Below are 24,219 nucleotides of genomic sequence, written 5' to 3' on the forward strand. Positions count from 1 at the left end.
AAGACAACCCAATTTTAAAATAGGCAAAATATTTCAATAGATACTTTGCCAAAGAACATATATATGAGAGTAGCAAATAAGTCTGTGAAAAGATGGTTAACATTTTCATCACTACGGTAATGCGAATTAAAATAACAATGACCTACCTACTAGAATGGCTAAAATAAATAAGACTGACAATACCAAGTCTTGGTAAGGCTATGGAAAAACTGAAACTTCATACATTGTGGGAATACAAAATGGTAAACATTTTTATTACATGATCCAGGAATTCCTAGAAATCAACCCAAGAGAAATGAAAACAGATGTCCACATTAAGACTTACATGCAAATATTTATAATAGCCCAAACTGGAAAAAAAAGTTCATTAACTAGCAAAGAGATTGTAAAATGTGATACATCTATAAAATGGAATACTATGCAGTGACACAAAGAAATTAACTACTGATATATGCACAACATGGATGAATCTCAAAAAACATCATGCTATCTGAAAGAAGACAGGCATAAAAAGACTACATATTGTATGATTCCACTAATATTAAATTTCTAAAAAAGCAAAACTATAAAGACAGAATCAGTGATTGCCTGGAGCCAGCAGTGGAAGCAGAGGCTGACTACAAAGAGGCCCAAGGAAACTTTCTGTACTCATGTGAGTGTTCCAAAGCTGGATTGCAGTGGCGGTTACACAACTGTATACATTTACTAAACTCCTTGAATTGCATACTTTAAAAGTTGAATTTTAGGATATATAGATTGTACCTCAATGAATCTGTTTTAAAAGAAAAATCACTGAAAGAAAAAAGTTGTAGTATGAATGTACCTTCTATTCACTTCTGTGTGTCCCTGGAGAAAAAAAAACACATACGACCCTAGACACCTGCCGCATTTAAAGGTTTGACATTTCCTTCAGTATCTTTCAGAGCAAGCTTAGTCTTCATCTCTCACTTTAATCACAGAAACTTTGTGAGAATCTTTAAAAATTCTTGGGGTAAAAGTAAAATGCAACATGTTCCATAAGACTGTGATACAATAATATTGTTTACTATTTTCTGAGTGCCTACTATAAGCCAGACAATATTCTAGGCATTTTACATACATAATTACAATTGTTTACTCATAATTTCAAAATTACAAATGAAGAAACCAAGGCTCGGAAAGGTTAAACTGCTAAGATCCCACAATCAGCAATGTGATTGATAAAGGATTGGGAAATCTGGTCAGATTCCAAAGCTTACATATTCTTTCCACTTCCCTGCATCGTTTCCAGTATATATAGAATGCAAAATTTCAATAATAATGAGACTGTAATAGGATCTGGAAGACAGGATTAATTGTTGGTATGAAAAGAAAGGAATGCCACATGAAAAAAAATGCAATAATTTTCCTTTTCTTTTTTTTGAGACGGAGTCTCGCTCTGTCACCCAGGCTGGAGTGCAGTGGCCAGATCTCAGCTCACTGTAAGCTCCGCCTCCTGGGTTTATGCCATTCTCCTGCCTCAGCCTCTCGAGTAGCTGGGACTACAGGCGCCCACCACCTCGCCCGTCTAGTTTTTTGTATTTTTTTAGTAGAGACGGGGTTTCACCATGTTAGCCAGGATGGTCTCCATCTCCTGACCTCATGATCCGCCCATCTCGGCCTCCCAAAGTGCTGGGATCACAGGCTTGAGCCACCGCGCCCGGCCAATTTTCCTTTTCTATGTGTGAAGTAAAAACACAATGCAACTGAGATTTCACTTTTAACATAGAGTACAGTAAACTTTCTACTTTAATTTTTTTAATTTTTTTTTTTTTTTTTTTAATTTCGAGACGGAGTTTCACTGTGTCACCCAGGCTGGAGTACAATGGGGTGATCTCGGCTCACTGCAACCTCTGCCTCCCAGGTTCAAGCAATTCTCCTGCCTCAGCCTCCCAAGTAGCTGGGATTACAGGGACCTGCCACCATGCCCGGCTAATTTTTGTATTTTTAATAGAGACAGGGTTTCACCATGTTGGGCAGGCTGGTCTCGAACTCCTGACCTCAGGTAATCCACCCGCCTCGGCCTCCCAAAGTGCTGGGATTACAGGTGTGAGCCACCGCACCGGGCCAAGATTCTATTTTTAAATACTAAGAATAAACCTCCCTGATTCCAAACTTCTGTGAAACTTAAAAGGCAAAAAAAAAACCAAAAACATATTAATGTCTCAAAAAGAATACTGAACCCAGATACGAAGGACACTAAAGAGTCCACTAAAGAGTTGTTTGTAAGCACAAATTTAACATGCTTTTAAGTTTCAACGTTTTCATATTCTCAATATTACATGAAGATTTCCTTCAAACGATAGATACAGGACGTAATTTGAAAATCTTGTTTCTATTATGAAAATGTGCAACGGCCTTCTAACCTGGAACACAAAATTATGTTCCTTTCTTGGAAGAAGAAGTTCAAATTTGGAAAAACTTATAATTCCAATTTCACTTTTAATTTTCGCTTATTTTGAATTATCATGTATATATGAATATAACTTAAATTCTGCATAAAAGAAACTATTATTTTATATATCAATTCAATAACATTTCATAAAGTACATACAAGGATTCTTGAGCTATTATGTCACTTTCAGTTAGTCCTATCACCTACAGCTTTGTCCAGAAGAGCAAGGGTTAATGATTATACACCAACACATGAAAGATGCTTTGAGCAAAAGCTCATGACAGACAGAGTAGATGATTACTATCTTACCAATCTGTTTATGTGAACAAATTCTTCTGAGGTTTTGGCCCAAGGAGGAAGTTCAACATCAGACACTACTGTCCCATCATCCATCACTCCAAGATTATAATTATTGAAGTTGACAAACATCTCAGGGAGATAATAAAATTCAGGGATCAACTCCTATATAAAAATAAAAGACAATGTGATATTATAAACTGTAGACTACTGACTAGATATTCAAAAAAAGGACCTGATCATTTTCTGTTGTTCAGAAGAACAAAATAAACACAGCGAATTTTTTTTCTTTGTATATCATAGCCCTGTCACAGTTTCTCATAAGGTAGATAGATCCTACCCAACCCAATTTAAATTACATCTTACTGGTATAAATACCTTTCACAGGCTTTCCTTCATGACATGTCTCATAACCTCAAAACTCTTAAATACAAACATTTTAGTAATAACTGAGGTTTGACAAGCTATAAACATAAATTACCATGCTGTAACAATAATGACAACCTAACTAGATTTTTTATGAGGTATATGGAATTTTTGCCAGAAAAACCCAAAATCTTAATAAGCATTAAAATGCCACTGCCTTGGTCTCTTCATCAACCAGGAAGACAATTTATTACAGTTTAGCCATGGTTTGTTAGTACATTTTCCTCACATTTCAAAACAGTCAAGTTTAAAGACACCAACTCTGATAAAAGATGAAAATTTAAAATTAGTCTAGAAAATGACTTGCATGAGAAACTGAGTAAATTCAGTATGTAACTTTAATAATGACATTTAATAAGCAGAAAAATGCAGCTGTTTAGCCTTTTGTGTGTAATAAACCCCATATATAACTATTTCAGAGGCTCTGTAGATCAGACTTGAAATCCAGTCTTGACATGGGTCAGTGGTTCAGTGGTCTTTCAGATACCCCCTCAGGGCCAGCTATGGCAGGCCCGGCTTTCCAAACAGTTGAGTAAAATAGGGAGGTCATCAGATTTTGGACAAGGTCAGTATGAACTTGCCAGAGCAGAGAAAAAAAATCCAGCAGGAATTAAGCTATTATCACCTCCATCATCCATGTGAAATGTTGCCTGACTTTGAATTGTACATCCTTTGTTTACAATCACAATAATTAACTAGGCAGGGTAGAAATGAGCTTGTTCTCCTTCCAAATGGCTGACAACCACCTGACCATTAGACTTAAAAAGAATTTAAACTGAACAATTTTTTTTTAAAAAAGACCTTGTTTAAAGCTTAGCTATAAATAAAATTAGACTGTAATCACACAAAAATTTTAAGTCTCATCTTCGAAAACAATGCATATAATTCTAATTGACAAAAGGGGAAAAGGCAGATGTGTGTTATTTTATGAAGCAAAAAGCTATATCCAATTTGTCTGAGCTAACACTTATTGCATGGTATGAGTCATACTCTCATAGCATAAATAAATAAACTCAATAAACCTTATTACATTTAATCTCACAACCACTTTACAAAGTAAAGTATCATTTCTACTTAAAAAATGAACTAAGGCTCCAAAACATACTTTGTGCAAGGTTATCAGTTGAGATATTATAAATATGGAAGTTGGACCAGGATTTGTTTAACTATAAAGCTTTTGCCCTTAGTCATCAAATAAGCCTGGGTTCTACTTACACAGTATATGCAGTGCTAAACATTTTAAATTAAGTTTTTAACTTATATGCAAAGGGATTTTTAAAAAAGGAAAAGAAACTCTAAACTTTTAGCATTTTCACGATGAGAAAACAACTGGCTATCCTGAATACATGTATCTTTCATATATATCTCTATGTATAGAAATTGTTATATAAATAAAATTAATTGAAAAAGAATTTTTGTAATTTTGTGATTTATCCCAATAAAACACTATATAATTTTCTAGTATTAATTTGCAGAAGTGTGTATTCAGTTAATTTCCAGCTTTGACAAATTTTACCAAAATATGTTATTTTCACTTCATAATATCTGTGCTTTTGAAGATGAATGTTACCATTCCCAGGCCTTGTTTTACAATAAAGAGAGAGGAACATGCTTTCCTTGTTCATTGACAATCAAAAGCAGCATTTGCTTAATTAAATACTAATTATTCTCATTTCAGTAATACCTGCTGCCCACTTCCACTCCCACTGACACTCTATCATGATTAGAAGATACTGTCTTTCTTTTGCTGGTTATACCTACCATGCTCTTGTTTTATAATTCTACTAGATTCAAAACAATAATTATAATGGATGAATTGTAAGTGCTAGTTTTCCCCTGAGTTTTAAAATTTGAGAGATTCATCATTTCGATTGTAAATTAGAGATGCATAATGCATAGCAAAAATATACCTAAAAAGTACTCTCACCAACACCAATTCTAGGAAGCAGAATGGAACAAATGACATTTCATAGCAATTGTTACAAAAATGAAGTTTTCAATCATTCTAATATATAGCACCAAAATATTATGATTTTGTATATTTGTCTATATCTTCCACATCTGTTATTTCATTCGGGTTACTCAACAAATTGACAAAAAATTTATTTGCTCAAAACAAATATTCTCCACAAGTTTTTTGTTGTTGTTTTTTGGTTTTTGTTTTTTTTTTGGTTAAGAGACAGGGTCCCACTCTGTCACCCAGGTTGGAGTACAGTAGTGGCACAATCATAGCTCACTGTAACCTCAAACTTTAATCCATCTTTCCACCTTACCCTTCCAAGTGGCTAGGACTATAGGAATACACCACCATGCCAGGCTAATTTTTTAATTTTTTTGTAGTGACAGGGTCTGGCTATGTTGCCCAGGCTAGTCTCAAACTCCTGGCTTCAAGCAATCCTCCCAAAAATATCTTTATTCCTGGTCCAATTTATTTTTAAATACAAATTTATTATGAATTATTATGCTACTTTAATATTGACACCGTAAACTAAATATAAATTCATTAGTTTAAGTAGAAATTAAATGGAGCCAAACCACCCATAAAACAAAGAAGAATTTTTTAATAAGTGATATGAAGAAAGCAATTTCAAACTTTCAAGTCTTTCAGCTACATAATTTCTATCATGCTGGGAAGAAAGTAATGACTCATCAACTTCCATTTAATCACTATGGATTTTGTGATTTCCTAAGGAAACATTTTATGTAAATTTTGTACAACGGACATTGTAAACATTTCAAAATTAAAAATTTAAAAACTAAAATTTAAGCTTTCAACATTTCACTTGAAATTTATCAAGATATGTATTTGTGTTTTACTCTACTTTTTCACCTCTGACTCCCTTCACCTTTAATTTTAAGAGAGTAGTCAGGCATTTCCTTTCTCAAGAACATTTGCAGGGTCCAGAGCAGAGGTCTCTTGAAAGCATCTTTCTTTTCTGTCTTGTGTGAATCTCTAAGCAAACAGAGAGTATGTGAGGTATCCAGGTGAAGGAGGAGTCACATGTTAGTATTTTTAAAGAAAGAGAAGCCAAAGAAGAGGTATAAATGTTTTCCAAGGTAGGGAAGCAAGTTCTCAAAATCTACAGTCAGCTTTACCACCACCACCACCACCCCCCCAGCCTGGAGGACAGGAGAAGGAGAAGGGATGAAGAGGTTACGCAGGAACCCAGAGGATGGGGAATGGTAAGAGGGTCACTATACGCCCATACAGTGCCTCAATGTGAATTAGAAAAAAGGCAACACTTCTAGGCTAATGTAGCCCTAAGAGAATTCAGCTTGGTAAATGGAGTAAATACAGGCTGGATTTTAGCTTCCGTTCTTTCTCTCAATCAAGTGCCCTTTCATGAAGAACAATCTGCCTACTGTACACAGTGGCCCCATGCATGGTGCACACAGGGAAGCTAGTTCCTTGGCACCATGGCTTTTGGCATCAGCAAATATTTTCTAACACTAACTTGGTAAAATCATCAGAGCTGCCTCCCTCCAAAAGACTACATGTATCTTAGACAATAAAGATATGACTAATGAGGAAAACGATGGACTAAAGATGTGAAGGCCAGTTTTCTAGGAATCGCATAAGCCTGGATTCTCATTCAAGCCTTGAGAAAAGAAGGTCTCTGCCCTACCAATTTAATAACTATGAAGGAATTTTTCACCAGCCTAATATGAAGAAGGGCTGAGTTCAAATTAGGATATTTCCTGTACACTTGAGTTGGTGGTTATAATTTTATATCTATTTTATATCTATTTCAATAATGGTAAAAAATTAGCAATATATTAACTGATAATATCTTTTTTTTTTTTTTTTGAGATGCAGTCTTGCTGTGTCACCCAGGCTTGAGTGCAGGGGTGCTATCTCAGCTCACTGCAACCTCTGCCTCCTGAGTTCAATCTCACGCCTCAGCTTCCTGAGTAGCTGAGATTATACGCACCTGCCACCACACCTGGTATTTTTAGTAGAGACGGGGTTTCAGCATGTTGGCCAGGCTAGTCTCAAACTCGTGATTTCAGGTGATCTGCCTGCCTTGGCCTCCCAAAGTGCTGGGATTACAGGAGTGAGCCACCAAGCCCAGCCAGGATAATATATTTCTAGGCCAGACACCATGGCTAAGGCCTGTAATCCCAGCACTTTGGGAGGCCAAGGCAGAAGGATGGCTTGTTTCCAGGAGTTCAAGACCAGCCTGAGCAACATGGCAAGACCCGTCTCTACAAAAAATAAAAAAACTTTACCCAGGTATGGTGGTATCACCTGTGCCTGTAGTCCCAGCTATTCGAGAGGCTGATGGGGAAGACTGCCTGAGCCCAGGAAGTTGCAGTGAGCTGTGTTCACACCACTGCACTCTACGTGACAGAGCGAGACCCTGTCTCAAAAAAAATACATGTATACATTATACAAATATATATAAAAATAACATGTAAACATGTCATTTTATGTATATATTTATATATGTATATACACACACACACAAAATGCAGGAAGAATTCAGTATGGGCAGAAATACAAATAGAATGTAAATGTTATTTTTTATTAAAATAATAAAACTCACAAGAATCCCTCTTAATTATTTGATTTAAACCTTAGGTAGAAATGAAGGGTGATGTAGTACATCATTATCACAAAAAAGAAACCACATTTATTTAGTTCTTATTCTTTTTTGTTTGTTTAACAGAGAGCTTTATTTTCATGTCACTGTCCTAGTTTCATTAACCTGTTGCCAACAACCTGAAGGAGTTTCTCCATAGCCCTTGATTCCTGAATCGTTCAACATATGAACAGCAACAGTCACAAATACATTGACTTAAGGAGTAAACAAGTAGCTTTTCTCTGCAGACCACTGAGCACCCTAGAAGGCGCAGCTCTCTGCTCCACCCCAGGCTCTTGGTGTCTGCGTCCAGCAGGAAGGACCTGGCAGGAGGCTGAACCCAAGCACTGCTCTCAGGCCACTCTATTCTCATCCCTGGATCCTCCAGGGGAACAAGAAAAAAAAAAATTACTGTCTTCCTGCTTTCCAAAATGGAGGGCCTTAAAATCAACCAAAGTTGCAGAACAAAAACAACAACACAGGAGCTGGCTGGGTACAGTGGCTCACACCTGTGGTCCCAACATTTTGGGAGCCAAGGTGGGAGGATCGCTTGAGTGCAGGAATTCAAGACCAGCCTGGCCAACATGGCAAGACCCCATCTCTATAAAAAGTAAACAAAAATCAGCCGGGCATCATGGCACATGTCTGTAGTCCCAGCTACTCTGGAGGCTGAGGTGAGGACTGCTTGAGCCTGGGAGGGCAAGGCTGCAGTGAGCCGAGTTCATGCCCCTGCACCCTAGCCTAGGAAACAGAGTTCAACCTTGTCTCAAAATAAAAATCCCAAAAACCCCACATCAGCTGCAAAGCCATGTTTGGAGCACAGCTATTTCCCATAGGCTTTCTTTTTCCTTGCCCCATTGACTTCTGAGAGGTTTTCCCCTTACCCATCATCATGACTTTTCTCATCTTTCACAATGGCACAATTCAATAGGAAGAATTAACTGAACTATAAAAGGAAAAATAAAAACAAATCTAACCCTATGAAAACTCTGCCTTCAACATAACTCCAGGGAGATGAATATTATAATACTGGCACCCCTGACCCACACTATGCTCTGTACCCCATCCCTGCCCATATCCTCCTCTCTGGACACTTAGACATCAGGTTCCCCAAGGGGTAAGATTCCATGAAGAGCACCCCAAGTTCCTCAGAAGAACTAGCGCTGCTCCAGCTCCTCTGACAACTGAGGCTGGCACTGTGGGCACTACCAGGTGAGCCTCTGGAACCCACCTGAAGGCCCAAATGGCTTCTTTATGACCTGGTGGCCAGCAAGGCACTGTTCTTTCTGGTAGACCTGCATGTGCTGCAGTTTGCTCTGGAACTTGCCCTGCAGCCAGGCTGTACTGAACTCTACCACACGATCCACCAGGGCCTCCTGACATGGAGGCACTCAGGACTGAACCAAGAGAAAGGGGATGGATGCCAGCTCTGTATAAAACTTCATTCTTAATGATGTTCCCTAGCCCTGAGAAGTATTTCTGGTCCAACGGTGTATAGCAGACAGGTTGAGCCTGGCCTAGAGCTTCCAAGGCTTGTCCTCAATGGAACTTCTCAGACAGGATGTCACAGGTGGGTGTGACCTCTGGGGAAGAGCTCCAAGACCTCTGACAATTATAAAATGCCAGGAAACCACCACCACCAAAGTACAGGACCAACCTCGGGGCAGGTTCCCTCCAGTACCCGCTCTTGTTGGCTTTCTTAGTTCTGGAGAAATTGTTCACCCAAATGCTGCCAAACAAACAAGAGCTGACAGGCAGCCACCTCCCAGCATCTCCTGCAGGTGTGTCTCCTTCCAAACATTCGTAATCATCCTCTCCCCGGGGGACGAGTTCTGTGGACAGTGAGAAGGCATCAAGGGTCTTCTGCCCAGTGGGCTCCCGGGGCTGCTTTGGGCCCACAGTCCCCTCCTTCTGCGTTTCTTTCCGTGGAGGCTCTGGCGGTGGGCTGTTGTCAGCAGGCCCCATTTCTTCATCTGGATCACATCTAAGGAATAATTTCTTTCCATGGACCTGGGTGTCCTGGAGCCACAGAGACTGCAGGCTTACTGTTGCCTCTGTCTTGATCACCTGCTTGCCCACAAAAGGGGAGACCAAATGGTGAAATGTCCTCACCAACGGCTCTTCTGGCATCCCAGCTCTGGGTGGGCAGCCCCTGGGCCTGACCCAGCACCACTGCATGGCCCGCACAGCAGCTCCAGCACCGGGCAGAGATTTCTCAGCACCTCGGCACACGCGGGCTCCCTCCTGCTAGGGCTAGGGGACGCCCCTGTAGGTTAGTTCTTACTTTTTTTTTTTGAGACGCTGTCTCGCTCTGTTGCCCTGGTTGGAGTGCAGTGGCGTGATCTTGGCTCACTGTAAGCTCCGCCTCCCAGGTTCACGCCATTCTCCTGCTAGTTCTTACTCTTTAGAGAGAACTGTTTTAGGGTCTGCGATACATAATATGAGTGTTCCCTCCCCTCCAGAATACAGATCTAAATCAGTAATAGAGAAAGGATATATTTTTAAGAGAAAATAGGTTGTGAAACCAACTAGCACTCCAGAAATTCAAATGAGAAAATTATTACTAAAAGTTGGGGTGACCAGAGAAAGCTTTAGGGAAAAGTAATACATTGTATTTCCCTAACACAGAACTCATCAATCTGTATTATAACTGCTTGTTTGTTTTTATCCCCTTCTAAATGGAAGGAGCCATGAAACTGAGGACTTTACATGTGAATTTAAAATATGACAAGCATTTCTAAGAAACTACTGAGGAGAGAGATTATTAAGATTTTACATACAGTGTGAAGAAAATCAAATTGGCACAATTAAATAAGAAAGTGAGCATATATACAGCAAATCCTCACTTACTGTCATCGACAGGTTCTTGGAAATTGCAACTTCACATACAATGGCATATAACAAAACCAATTTTCCCACAGGCTAATTGATACAAATGAGTTAAGTTCCTATGGCATATTTTGGTTGCCACAAAAATATCGCCAAATTTCTAAACAAGAGACTCAAAACACTTCTAATATTAAATATTGAAATAAATGTGAGCTATATATACATCTAAGAAAGATGAACAAAAACAAGATAATTATTTACCCATTTATTCCACTTCAGGGTTGCAGGTGGCCTACACCTACCCCCGCAACTCAGATCGCAAGGCAGGAACCCATGTTGCCTTGGACAGGACACCAGGTGCCATCCCATAGCAGGACACCAGGTGCACACACACACACACACACTCACACACACACACACTCAGGCGGGAACCATGTAGACACAGCAATTCACCTCATGTGCACATCTTTGGGATGTGGGAGGAAACCAGAGTACCCAGAAAAAGACCACACAGACATGGGAAGAACGTGCAAACACCACACAGACAGCGGCCCCGGTCATGAATTCATGTTTTTTTCTCAGCAGCGATATAACAAAACATTGAATGAAATGACATTATTTGAGGACATGCTGTACTTAAACTATATTGCAGTCTCATCACAAGAAAATCTGCATGAATAAGTCAGTGATGAGAGTTCACTACTCTCTTAATATGAAATAAACATGCTGAACTCAACTGATATATACCAATATGTAACAAAATAAATAAGCGTATATACAGCCAAAATCTTACTGTGGATGACAATGGCATTTAAGTTATACAGTAGAACTCCAATTTAATACTAAAAGCATCTTTCTAAGAACCGTGTCTTGATACAACACTAAATCTAACAGTTCAAAATTATCTCTTTTGACAGATGAAATGTAGTAACAGAGTCAAAGATTATGCCTTTCTAATACTTTTAATGCACATTTACAAAGTGAAGTATGTTTTATATTCATCAGAACAGAACAGTCAGTTCTGGATAAAAAACACATGTTCAGCAATTCTTTAAAACATCAGTGGAAAATGATAAGTAAACAACACTGACAGAAGACAGATACATTTACAATTCACATTTTCTTCTGGCTTGCTCACAATAATTTTAATCTCTATCACTTAATTAGGTAGATGAGTCTTAGAGGCAGGTAGCATGGCCAACATTTAGTGTATCATCTCCTAAGATAAAAATTTGAAAGGTTCAACCAGAGGTTATACCACAGTTCAGGATAAGCCCATTGCTTTGATCACAAATCCCAAGGCTTTCACGGCATAATGACAAGGATTGGTTGTGACCACACATATGCTTTAGTTTTCTTTATTAAGGTATAATTTCCACTGATACGAACAATCTTTGCAGCCAGGCTATATGATTCTCCTTTTAATAGTCACCAATTGTATGCATTGAACTAAACCCACCACTTCAATATATTGGGGCAAACATACCAACTACTAATCTATCAACCAAAAAGAAACAAGATAATCAAAATAGAAATAAAAATGAAGAAGCTCCTTTTTAATTAAAATTAAACATTTATTTTATTTTTCCTAAATATAAAATCCTGACAACTCAAATAGAAACATGATAAATTAGAAGTTAACTAATTTAAGGTGCACTGCTTAGGAATACTGACAGTAAAAAAATGTGAAAGCAAAATTTTAGCTTTTCACCACTGAAAAAATGATTTAAAAAACTGAAAATAAGCTTTCTTAATTAACAAAAAAGAGCTGATTAACAATATATTATAAAAATATAAGGTGCATGCTTTGATACATTTTAATTTTCAAGTATTTATTTTGTTAGCCCGTAACAAAACTTTTAAAAAATTCACTAGAGATCAAGTACAATGAATTGCATTTATAATAGTTATTTTAAATCAACTGCATATCTGAAAGTTTTTAAGTTGATATTTAAATTTAGTTTGTCCTGATTTGGTAGATAAAATGCTATTTTTTTCTACAGTAAAAGAAAAACAATCATTTTCAAAACTGGAAAAGAAAAAATAATCTATAATCCTTCCAGACCAACCCCATAAATATTATGTGGTTTTTAGATATTATAAAACTGTTATTTCAAATGCATTACAATAAAGAAAAATCAAGGGTTACAAATCAATAGATAAATGATAATCTATTTCAGTCTGATATAGTAGAAAGAATAATTGGGTTTAAGTCTTGTCTACTCAACTTACTGTCACATGCACTCAAATTAATTTAATTTCTGTGACCCTTACTCACCTCAATTGCCATTTCAAAACCACAGGGTTTGTTGTGAGGCTCATATGGGATTATATGGAATTCTATATATAATAAAATTTTATTATCATTAGTAGGATTCACGATAAAAATCCCAAATTACAGACGCAATTTGCCTAAATCCTAAAGCCAACAGGTCATTCACTGAATTATACCCATTTATAAAAGCATTTAACATAATTCTAAGAATACTTAAAAAAACTTACTTTCAAAAATATATATGCCCACAAAAATATTTGAGACTTAATAGTTCCTGCCAAATAACTATGACATTCAAAACAAATATATTATCTTCTTTATTAGCAATGACAGTAGGGCTTAACATGCTTCACATTATGATAAATATTCCCAATAATTTATGGTTCTCTCTTGCTTTCAACACATTTTTCACTTCCATGTTTGAAATGGACATCTCCATTGGGCCTTTTGCTGTTCTAGACCCTTATCTCCAAATAAATTATAATTTGGAGAGAAATAATGGGCATTAATAATGCAAACAAAAGGTGAGTTGTAACTGCCGTAAGAGAAGATGCAAATAAAATGTGCACCTTAAACCTTTTCTGGAATAATTGGTAGATATATATTTAGTATGGGAGAAGGACCACTCATCTCAGTTCTAAGAACACATTAATGAACAGTCTACATTTTTTAGTTGAACAAGAAATATGATAAGGTCACCAGTCTAAAAACAAATCACAGTTGACAGATGTATGCATTTTTATAATTCTGGAAGATATGACTATTTTCCAAATGTCTTAACAGGGTTTTAATTTTTCTGTATGGTATGTAAATAGCATGAGAAGAAAAATATTCAGGGTTTCAAGTAATTTTTATCAACGAGCAAAATGTAGTTCATTGTAGACATGAGTACAAACTTCAATACTTAAATAAATTAGCACAAAGGTTCATCATTAAACCTTTAGCCCTTGAGGAAAAGGGCTAAAGAGATGTGGCTAAATTAACAAATCACAAGTTATATATAAGTTATGTATAAAAGCAAGGATAAACAGACATATTTGAGCAAGTTTGAGCTCACTGATGAAAAGAAGAGAGGCTGGCAAAAAACAGAAGGAGGGAGGGAAGATAGGAAGGAGAAATGAATGAGCACTTAAGTTGAAAATGTGCAAATGCATGAATAAGGATAAGATTTTAATTTTACTTTCAGCATTTTTTAAAACTTTAAATTATTAAAAAAGATGTCTGAGAACAGAGTGAAGATTTTTTTTGCTAAGAAAATAAAATTACTAAATCATCGAAGTTTAAGTTTAAAAACTAAATAATTAAGAAATACATTCCCATCAATTATGTTCTATTAACTGTAGCCAAGCATTTTCTTATAAATGGGCCTAATGCTGATGATATCAGCATCCATGGAATGTATTAACATGGTAGAAGATGTGCTGCTAAGGGAAAAAAGAAATCTAATTTATCTTCAGATTGCAGACCTCTGGGATTTCTGAGGTAGTAGAGGGCAAGTCAAAGGTCTCATGTTTTACAAATCTCACAAGCCACAAAACTATTCTATGATCACCTCCACTATACATTATTATTCAACATGCATATGTACATTTAAAACTTTTTAAGGGTTAAATATTAAATTATATATGAGCTCATAGAATATTACTGCATAGTCATTTATTTTTAAAATAATATTTAGTATCTCTTAGGACTTAATTGCATTCTATTTACTTAAATATAGAATAAACTTTACTAACCCTACCAACGTCATAACTTAATACACTCACCACTAATGATGCACATTAAATTGTAAAATAGGTTTTAAATGAAAAATCCAAGATATGACCAGTGATGGTATGTCCATGTTTGCAAGACTATCACAGTAATAAAATGTAGAAAACTGAATTATTAACAACTTGTGGTCAACATCTGACACCCAGCTACCAGTTCTCTTGTGGACAGAAAATCTCATCCTAAAAAATGAGATGTTAGTAGTCCCACTCCATATCAGGAACATATCCATTTGAGTTTTGCTGTGCCCTTCTGGCTGGAATAAGCATACACTCTCTATTTTCTCCTCAAACTACCTCGCTCTTTTTCCCAGGCTCTTTCACTTACTCTTAGAAAAGCTTTATGCCTCCTGTCCCTTACAGTCAACCAAATGCTCATTTGTTTGCATCTCTTTAATAGCTGTGACACAGATCAGGCAGATTGCAAAGTCAATCATAACTATTATCTTGTTGAACTGGCTTATAGAATTAACTCAAGCATTTTTAGACTATTACCAAAGGCCTTCATGTTAGACTCAACTGCCTTTCAGAATCTGTTTCTATGTTTTCTACACACCCGAAACATAAGACCAATTAACAGATCAATAAGCATTTACCAATGTGCCAAACATCTTTTCTGAGTTTTGCTCATGTCACTTCCCTTGCTCAGAACACTCTTCCTCATTTCGTCACGTTATTATGCAATACATATTTAATTTAGTGCCTGCTACATTCCAAACACCTTTGTAGATTCTAGGGATAAACCAATGAGCAAAACAGTCAAAAATTTAGGATCTCATGGAGCTAATGTTTAAGTGGGATATGACATAATAAACAAATCAATAAGCATAAGATACATATGTCAGATGGTGAGTGACATAAACAAAAATGAAGTCAGGGAGTAAGTAAAAGTGCATGAGGTGAGGGGAGCAATTTTAAATAGGGAGGAGAGAGAAGGCCTTACTGAAAAGGTGACATTTGAGCAAAAACCTGAAAGGGAAGAAGAATGAGTTCTTAAAGACAACTAAAACAAATGCCTCAGGTGAAAGGAAAAGGAAAACCAAAGGTGCTGAGGTGGAAAGTACTTGAAGGACACCAGTAGACCCTGTTTAGCTAGAACAGAGTGAATGGGGTGGCAAACAGAAGAGCTCAAGATGTAACAGGATTTTGGAAAGGGGTTAAGTGGTATAGGGTCTTACATTGCAAAGATTTCAGCTTATACTCAAATAGGAAACCATGTACTATATGGGGAAAACTAGAAGAAGAATAGCTTTGAAGAAATGAAGATCAGGAATTTAGTTTTGAACATGTCAAATTTAAGATACAGTTTATATATTCAAATGGAGATGTCGAGGAGGTAGTCAGATATCAGGATAAATGTACAGGCTAGAGACATAAATGTGGGAGGTCTGTTAGACTCTCTTGCATCCCTTAAGATACAGCTTAAAAATCACTTATTCTGTGAAGTCATTTGCAATCCCATCTCCCCCAGTCAGAATTAATTTAATTTTGTTTATATCTTACTATAGCACTTATCACTATCTAATTTGTACTAAAAATTATTTTATATATGCCTGTCTTTTTCATCTGGAGAGATATGCTAACTAAAGAACTATGTCTATCTTATTCTTTTAATTCTAAATGCACTCTATATTAAATATAGTAAATAACCAAAAAATGCTAGCCTAACTAAACGTGTTGTGGGGGATTTTAATTGACTTCTCATAGTTTTCTTCTTAAAGGCAGGGAGCTAAATATCTATGACCTAACAAAACTTGTTCTTTCTTCTGTGCTCTCTCTATATATATATTCCCAAGTCAAATTTAATCTTTCACTCTTTCTCTCTCATCTCACAAGACAAATCACCAAATCCTAGCAGTTACCTTCTAAATATGTCTTAAATTTATCCACATTTTTCTAGACCCACTGGCACTACTGAATATAAGCCTTCACTGCTCCTTGCCTAATTAACAACTTAGGCAAGGATCTGAAACAGATCCACTCTGGGCCATCAACAAGGGCAATACATATTTCAACACCAATCACAGTGATCTCTTAAAAGCACAAAATCTACTCATGTCACTTCTCTGCTTCAGACTCTCTCAAGTCTCCCCACTGCACCCAAGATAAAGTTCATCCTCTTTCATGAAGCAGAAGGCCCCCCATGATTGGTCCTGAATTTCCTCTTTCCTCTTCCTTCTCATCATTTCAGATGCTGTATCCATGAGCCCAAGGAGCATGAGTCTACTGTACTAAACTGTTTGGACTTGTTTTACTGTAGGTATCTCCACTACTGCAAAAGCCCACTGAAGGCAAGAGTTATGTCATATTTGGTGCTATATCACAACCAGAGTCTGATAGTGGATAAACACAATTAAAATACAAAATTTTAAAAGTAAATGATATCTCAGGGTTCCTCCAAACTTTTTAATCTAATTTACTTTTGTACAGCTTATATTTTAATAATATATTATTATATTAAATTCAGGGTTTCTGAAAAAGTATGGTTCTCCAACAACCTCTGTTTCAGATCCATTTACTACTGTCCCCATTCCAAAGTAATGAACCAGGGTGACATTTATGATTCCTTCTATGTTCTAGTGCAGAGTAGTAATCATTTCTACAGTACAGAAAGAAAAGAATTTAAACTGCGGCAAGTCAGATTGTACTTCACCATTAGATTGAATTTATCGACACTAAAGGTATCTGAAATGAGTACACAACCTCAAGAGGAGGGGGAAAAAAATCAATGACAATAAATTGCCTAGAAAAGTTTAGATATTTGCCCAATATTTAGATGTAATTGTCTAGTCAAATTCATTTAAACTTCATGAGTCTGTAATTTGTTACATAAAATTTGGTCATAATAATTCAAGGTTCAGGTTGAAGAAAATAATCTATTCTGAACCCCAGTTTCTAAATTTAAGTGAATTTTAAAGATTTAAAACACAGAATCTACTGCGGATTTTAAAATATTATTTATCACAGTGATGATTCTCCAACCCAATTTTAATACTTTGCATTTCAGTCTTCAAGATTACAGATTGTTGGTACTAATTGTCTGTTTACTTTTAGATGAAGTACACATAAGAAACATCATTGTTTAAAAAGGGTGAAGGCATTCTTTCCATAAGCCCAAACTATCCCTTGATGTGATTCCAAAACAATGCCCTAAATCTGCACTGCCCAATACAGCAGCCACTAGCCACAGATGGCTACTGAACACAAAATGTGTTGCTAGTCTGAACACAGATGTGTCATGTAAATAGAGAAATGTTAAGTATAAAATACCACCGGAAGACTTAGTATCAAAAAATGTAAAATATCTAATAATTTTATATTGATTATATATTGAAATAATATTTTGGAAATATATGGTTAAGATAAATTATTAAATTTTTTTTACTTTTAAAAATATGACTATGAAATCATTTAATTACATAGGTGGCTTATATTTGTGGTTTGTATTATATTTCCATTGGAGAGTAGCTCTAAGCCTACTTAGAAAACTGATCAACACTACTGATCTGCTTCTTCAGGCAGAATAAAGGCCATCATTGAGAGGTCAGATCTGAAATGGAATCACCAATGATGCAGAGAAATACAAATGATACACAAAACTTTAAAAATGGTAAATTGTGCTATAAATAAAAGATCGCTTTAGTGTTAAAAAAAAAAAAAAGGTCTCTTTCTTCTTTAAAATAAAAATAATTAACATTTTTAACCTTTGTTTCATAGGAATAACCTCAATTTTGGGTAATATTATTCTTTGAGTATTGGTAAAATTTAAGAAATAGGGATTTTAAGATACTAAAGTAACAACTCCCCCTCAGCAAAAAAAAAAAAAAAAAAAACAATTAAGTTACCAGAAATGTTACCTTATTCTTATTTTTTTCTTTCTGAAAAAATTTAAATCTTCTACATACCTTACATTTCATTTTTGGAAAATCTCACAAAAACATTTTACAGAATGTATACTATATTAATCAGGCAAGGTATGCTTTAGGATCTACTCAATAAAATGATTCCTACCACCCCACCATCATATTTCACTATCTGCTCTCTACTGTTTAACATTTCTTTAGTATTTCTAGGAACTCCAGCAAGACAATACAAATAAAGTTGACAATTATAACTAATAATGATTCTACCTGAAATATGTGATAGCTGAATGAAATATTTGTTATTATAGTAATTTAAGTGTGTTCTTATAGATTTATCTTTATTATAATAATTTAAATATGCTTTCTAAGGTGTCAAAATGTAACATTTTAAAAATAGGATCAAAACAACAACAGATGCATGATTAAATCCCTCCTGTTTTAGAAAGACCAACCAATAGGAGGTTCTTTAAATAGCCTATATAACCATATATTATATAGTTGTCAAAGTATTTGAAAGTCACTAAGTTTTAGGGCCCTAATGAGCTGGTTATCAATATAAAAATGGGGGTAATTTATCAATGCCCTACTTACTATCCTACAGATATTAGGGCATGGGGGTGGAGATGGAGAAGAAGGAGAATATACACATTGGTGGAAAAATATCAGCAGGCCTCACAAAGTAAGTTCTGAAAAAATTTTGAGCTTCCAAACATAAGAGGGAGCTGGATTTGACTCCATATTATTTGTGATAAAACAAGAATAATAAGAAAAGGAAGAAGAAAGGTAAAGAAGAGCAGGTGATTTCTTTTGATGTTATAGTTGTTTTGTTTAGGTTTCTTTTTATTTTTTATTTTTTTACAGGTAGGGTATTTTAAAGAATTGTTAGAGAAAATGAAACCAAATACAAACTAATTAAAGAATCTTGAAAGAAAAAGGCTGAGATTCAGGAAGAAGAGAAAACAAAACTACTAGCATCTATCATATGTACCTCCTGTCCATCAAAGCAGTGAACAGGAATGTCTAGCACAGATAGAGGTAGAAAGCTGAAGATATCTACTATTGCTATTATAAAGCAGGAAAAAAGAATACTCAAATTCATGACTTCATTTCTGTTTATATTTCTAGTAGCAAATGTAGGTATGAGGTTAAAATTTGGTCATGAGATGCTTAACAAATCAAGGAATTTGGAAAGAAAAAAACCCACACATAAGTCTTCAATTTCATAACAAAATGTCAGGCTTATCAATATTTTCATTTCTCTTATTATTTCTCAAAAGAGTTACATAAGTAATTAAACAGCTTTGAGACTAGAGGTAAAATTTAACAAAATTATTAAATCTGTTAACTACTCTTATTTATTTTTATCTACACATCTAGTTCAAAATTATTTACTGGGGATTTTTAAAGAATAGGATATATAATTTTCAAGAGTGTAATCAGAGTATATTATTTGTGAGATTAAAAACCCTGTAGATGTCCCAATAAAAGATTATTTTTGCATACAATAGAATCTTCTTTAATAAAGTATCTTTCACACAAGCAATGTACTCTACAGTAAGATGTGAATACATTTTGTAGACTTGAAAGTATCATACCTAAAAGCAAGATGCAATTATCATTACACTGAAAAAATTTTTAAGTACTCTATAGTAACATACACATTAGTAGAACTTTTCTTCTTTTGGACTCCAATATTTCTCATCTGGCACTTATTTTCTCCCATATGGTATAATTATTTATATACGTCATATTTCTCTATGGAATTATAAGGAACTTCAAAACCATAGGGATATCTCATTATACTTAATAGATCTAACACAGTACACCTTGCAGAAAGAGACACTATGTAAAAAAAAAAAAAAAAAAAAAAGACTATTTCTGTGGGTAGAAGCAAAATTCTAGTAAGGATTATATTAGCTACTGTGCAAAGTTTTTGATCCTTTGATCTTTCATGCATATAGATAGAATAACTCTTATTTTGCTTTATTAATAATGGAATCCTTTACTAACCAAAATCAGGTCTGCGTTTAGAACCAGAAGCAGGCAAAACACAATTATTTAAGAACAGGTACATAGGATATCTAAATATCTATGTCTGAGATTTTTCTCATGGTATTTTTCAGACTATAGTAATTTTATTCACTGAGTTTGGAATTCCAGCCAGGCACAGTGGCTCACACCTGTAATCCCAGCACTTTCGGTGACTGAGGCAGGAAGATCGCTTAAAATAGTTCAAGACCAGCCTGGGCAACATAGGGAGACCCCATCTTTACAAAAAATAAAAAATTAGCCTAGTGTGGTGGTACATGCCTGTGGTCCCAGCTGCTCAGGAGGCTGAGGCAGGAGGATCACTTGAGCCTGGAAGGTCGAGGCTGAGGCTACAGTGAATTGTGACTGCGCCACTGCACTTCCAGCCTGAGGGACAAAGTGAGACCTTGTTTCCAAAAAAAAAAAGTTCAGAATCCCATTACGCATGGTGCCTTACATGCCTTACATCCACACTACCTACCATATTTTCCCTTCAACAGAAAGATTCTAAAGACAAAGAGGGGAAAAAAAACACTCTACAATAAAAGACAGAGAGCGAGGAGGGAGAGATTCTGATAGAAGAGAGACAGTCATTTAGAACTTACAGGGAGAGGCTGGGCGCAGTGGCTCATGCCTGCAATCCCAACACTTCGGGAGGCTGAGGCAGGCAGAGCACTTGACATCAGGAGTTCCAGACCAGACTGGCCAACATGGTGAAACCCTGTCTCTGCTAAAAAAATACAAAAAACTAGCCATGCATTATTGCAGACGCCTGTAATCCCAGCTACTCGGGAGGCTGAGGCAGGAGAATTGCTTGAACGCTGGAGGCGGAGGTGGCGGTGAGCCGAGATTGCGCCATTGCACTCCAGCCTGAAGGACAGAGCAAGACTCTGTCTCCAAACAAACAAACAAACAAAAACAAAACAACAACTACAAAAACTCACAGGGAAAGACAAGAGACAGAGACAGAGAGAGAAATGCTATAATTCTTGGCCATTCAATTAAGGACTTATCTTCTGAGATTTATCTTTAGTAAATAGGGTTGCATGGCAGTAGAGAAAATTTTCAACATTCATTCAACAAGTAATGCATTGGCAATAACAACAATAAAACAAAACATTTCTGTACCTTAATATCAGATGTATCACGCTGACTGTTTCGCCAAGCTCTGGAAATTGATGAAAAAGTTCGATCTGCATGATCAAATTTGCCTCCTTGCAAATTTAGGAAATAAGTTGTAAAAGGTTCCTAAAAAATAGCAATTAAAAAAATCCATAGGTTCCCTCATGCATAGAAATGTGGTTTTTATAAATCCTTAGAACTAAATATTTTAATGACTAATAGGTACTAGCTAGTAATATAAACTAGGTATACAATGAGAATTATATACAAATTATTACATTAATGTTCTCAAGTTATTTTTCCCTCAAAAGAAATATTTCTAAATATTTCAAAAATTTGGTATTTGCAACATTTTCTTCAGGTAGCCTTCCTTTCCAAGAATAATTTATTAGTATCATGCAGACATAAATTAGATGTATTTTCTTCATAGTACAGAGAATAGTCCAGCATGTAGTTTTCCTACTGTTATGGCTCAATATTTAATTTATGATTAAGAAAAGAAAAATGTTTGGATGATTTAAAAGCCTCCTCTTAGTTAAAGAACACTTAAACACATATTAGTGGATAATTGCTTGAAATTAGCTAAGCACTATAAATTACTTCTAGGATTTATGTCTGCCTGTATCCTTCTAACAAGCTTTAATTAATGATGTGCTGCTAATGCTTTCCCAAAGACATTGCTTTCTAGTAGATGAATCACCTTTCAATTTCACAGAAACATTTCTTGTTTAACCAATATATTATCAATACACGACAGCCTTAGTTTTACCAACAAACTTACCTTATTCCATTTGGGGCAACTTTCCAAAATATATAAATACATGTCTGTGTTAGTAACAACTTACTTAGTTCTTATTTTAATAGACTGCATTTTAAAAGAATTTATGCTACAATTTGGAATCTGGTAAGATAGCAACCATCTGAAGGGGCAAATTTAAGAAAAAAAATTCATATAATTCCAGATGAAACATTTTTAAGGCAATACAAGCCAAATGAGATATAGAGATATTTATAATTAGAACTTCAATCATTTAAACTGACTTTTTTAGTATTCAAAAAAAGATGCTGATGAGTTCTAATTTTTGCATATCCTTCACAACATTGAATTTATTTAGTCATGGTGTATTATTCGAATTGAACTTACTATTCTTAGCAGCCATGCAAGAACAAAACTTGCAGTTGAGTAATGAGTACCATAGTGAAACTTTGGAACTTGATCGTCTTCCCATGATTCATAGCGCTCTGCGAAGAATGCTGCTCTTTTTGGGTTCAGAGCTCCTATTGGCTGCCAATAGGCAGGGGAAAAACAAAGAATACATAAATGTAATTATCCTTCACATCTTCCTGTCTTGTGATGATATCCTACTGTTAGGTATAAAAGTGAATTTTAAAAATATATACTATTTAAGCTGCAACACAGTATCATTTTGGGAGTAAAAAGAAAAGCAATTTTTTTTCAACACAAGTTAAACACAACATATAAGTAAGTGAATGAATGAACCCATCATTTCTACATAAGTCTAATTTTAGTGGAACATAGGTGTTTAATCAACCCATAACAAGCATCACATAAAGACAATTACATGAAGTGAAATATCAGATATACAACACTTTGGAAAGCACCTATAAAACCTCATTTAGTTAATTAGAAGCAACAACCAGAAACAGAATCTTAAAGCTGAAGGACTGACTTATAATGGGTTCTTAGAAGAGGATGAAACAAAACTGGGAGATAGGTGAGATGGAGTACAAGAAAGAAACTGTGAGAAAATAGGGTTAAGATATAACTAGAAATTTCTACTAGTGTGAGTGAAAACAAAGGATAAAAATATGCCTATATATCTATATAGGATACACACACACACATATACATATATACTTTAACCAGAGGATAAAAATATGCCTGCATGAACTATATATATATAGTTAAAAAAAAGAATAGTAGACAGATTATGAACTTATACTGGAAAATAATACTTTACAGCAGAGGTCCCAGAGCAACATAGCAACATGGTCAAAACCCTGAGCTCACTGGAATGATAATAATACTCATTCAGAAGGTTGTTTTGAAAGATAAAAATGAGTAGGTACATTAAAGTCCAACAAACTATGCCTGATAACATTCAATGAATGCTGACTATGGTTTTTAAGATAATCTTTTAGAATTTGGGTAAAAGAGTTTGAATGAAATAATTGCCTTTAGCAAATTGCTTAGCATGAGATAAAGCTTAATAGATGTTAGTTGGTACCTGTATCTTTATTGTTGCTACTGCTGTTGTCATTTAGTTAATACATGAACTCCATTAAATAGCAGGCAAAATTCTGTGTGATCATGCCTATGCATGTACATTTCCTTATGAAGACACAGAGAATATGCTTGAGAGTCTCAAAGGAGTCTAAGGCTCAAAAAATGTTAAGATCAACTGCTTTAAGTAACAATTCATTCTCAAAAAAAAATTCTGATCTCTAGAAAATCTCTATTCCTTATTCAAAATGTTTAAGTACCCATTCACTGAAAAAGATATGATATATAAGATTACTTCTCTTAATAAGATACAGAGGCCAGGTACAGTGGTTCACACCTACAATCCCAGTGCTTTGGGAGGTCGAGGTG

The 24,219-nt window shown here is 35.5% G+C and overlaps 1 protein-coding gene and 1 pseudogene across 4 annotated transcripts in view; both read right to left on the reverse strand.

Annotated features, from left to right (window-relative positions):
• Positions 1-24,219, reverse strand: part of LRBA (LPS responsive beige-like anchor protein) — a 764,757-nt gene that overhangs the window by 148,459 nt on the left and 592,079 nt on the right. For all 4 annotated transcript variants that reach the window (XM_007999974.3, XM_007999973.3, XM_007999976.3 and 1 more), the window contains 3 exons: positions 22,750-22,890; positions 21,612-21,731; positions 2,723-2,875 (listed from right to left, as the gene is read on the reverse strand). In XM_007999974.3, the coding sequence (XP_007998165.2) occupies positions 2,723-2,875; positions 21,612-21,731; positions 22,750-22,890 (414 nt within the window). The remainder of the gene's footprint in view (positions 1-2,722; positions 2,876-21,611; positions 21,732-22,749; positions 22,891-24,219) is intronic.
• LOC103236374 (endonuclease 8-like 2 pseudogene) lies at positions 7,639-12,188 on the reverse strand (annotated as a pseudogene).

Source organism: Chlorocebus sabaeus, chromosome 7 (assembly GCF_047675955.1).
Source record: "Chlorocebus sabaeus isolate Y175 chromosome 7, mChlSab1.0.hap1, whole genome shotgun sequence".
Classification (NCBI taxonomy): domain Eukaryota; kingdom Metazoa; phylum Chordata; class Mammalia; order Primates; family Cercopithecidae; genus Chlorocebus; species Chlorocebus sabaeus.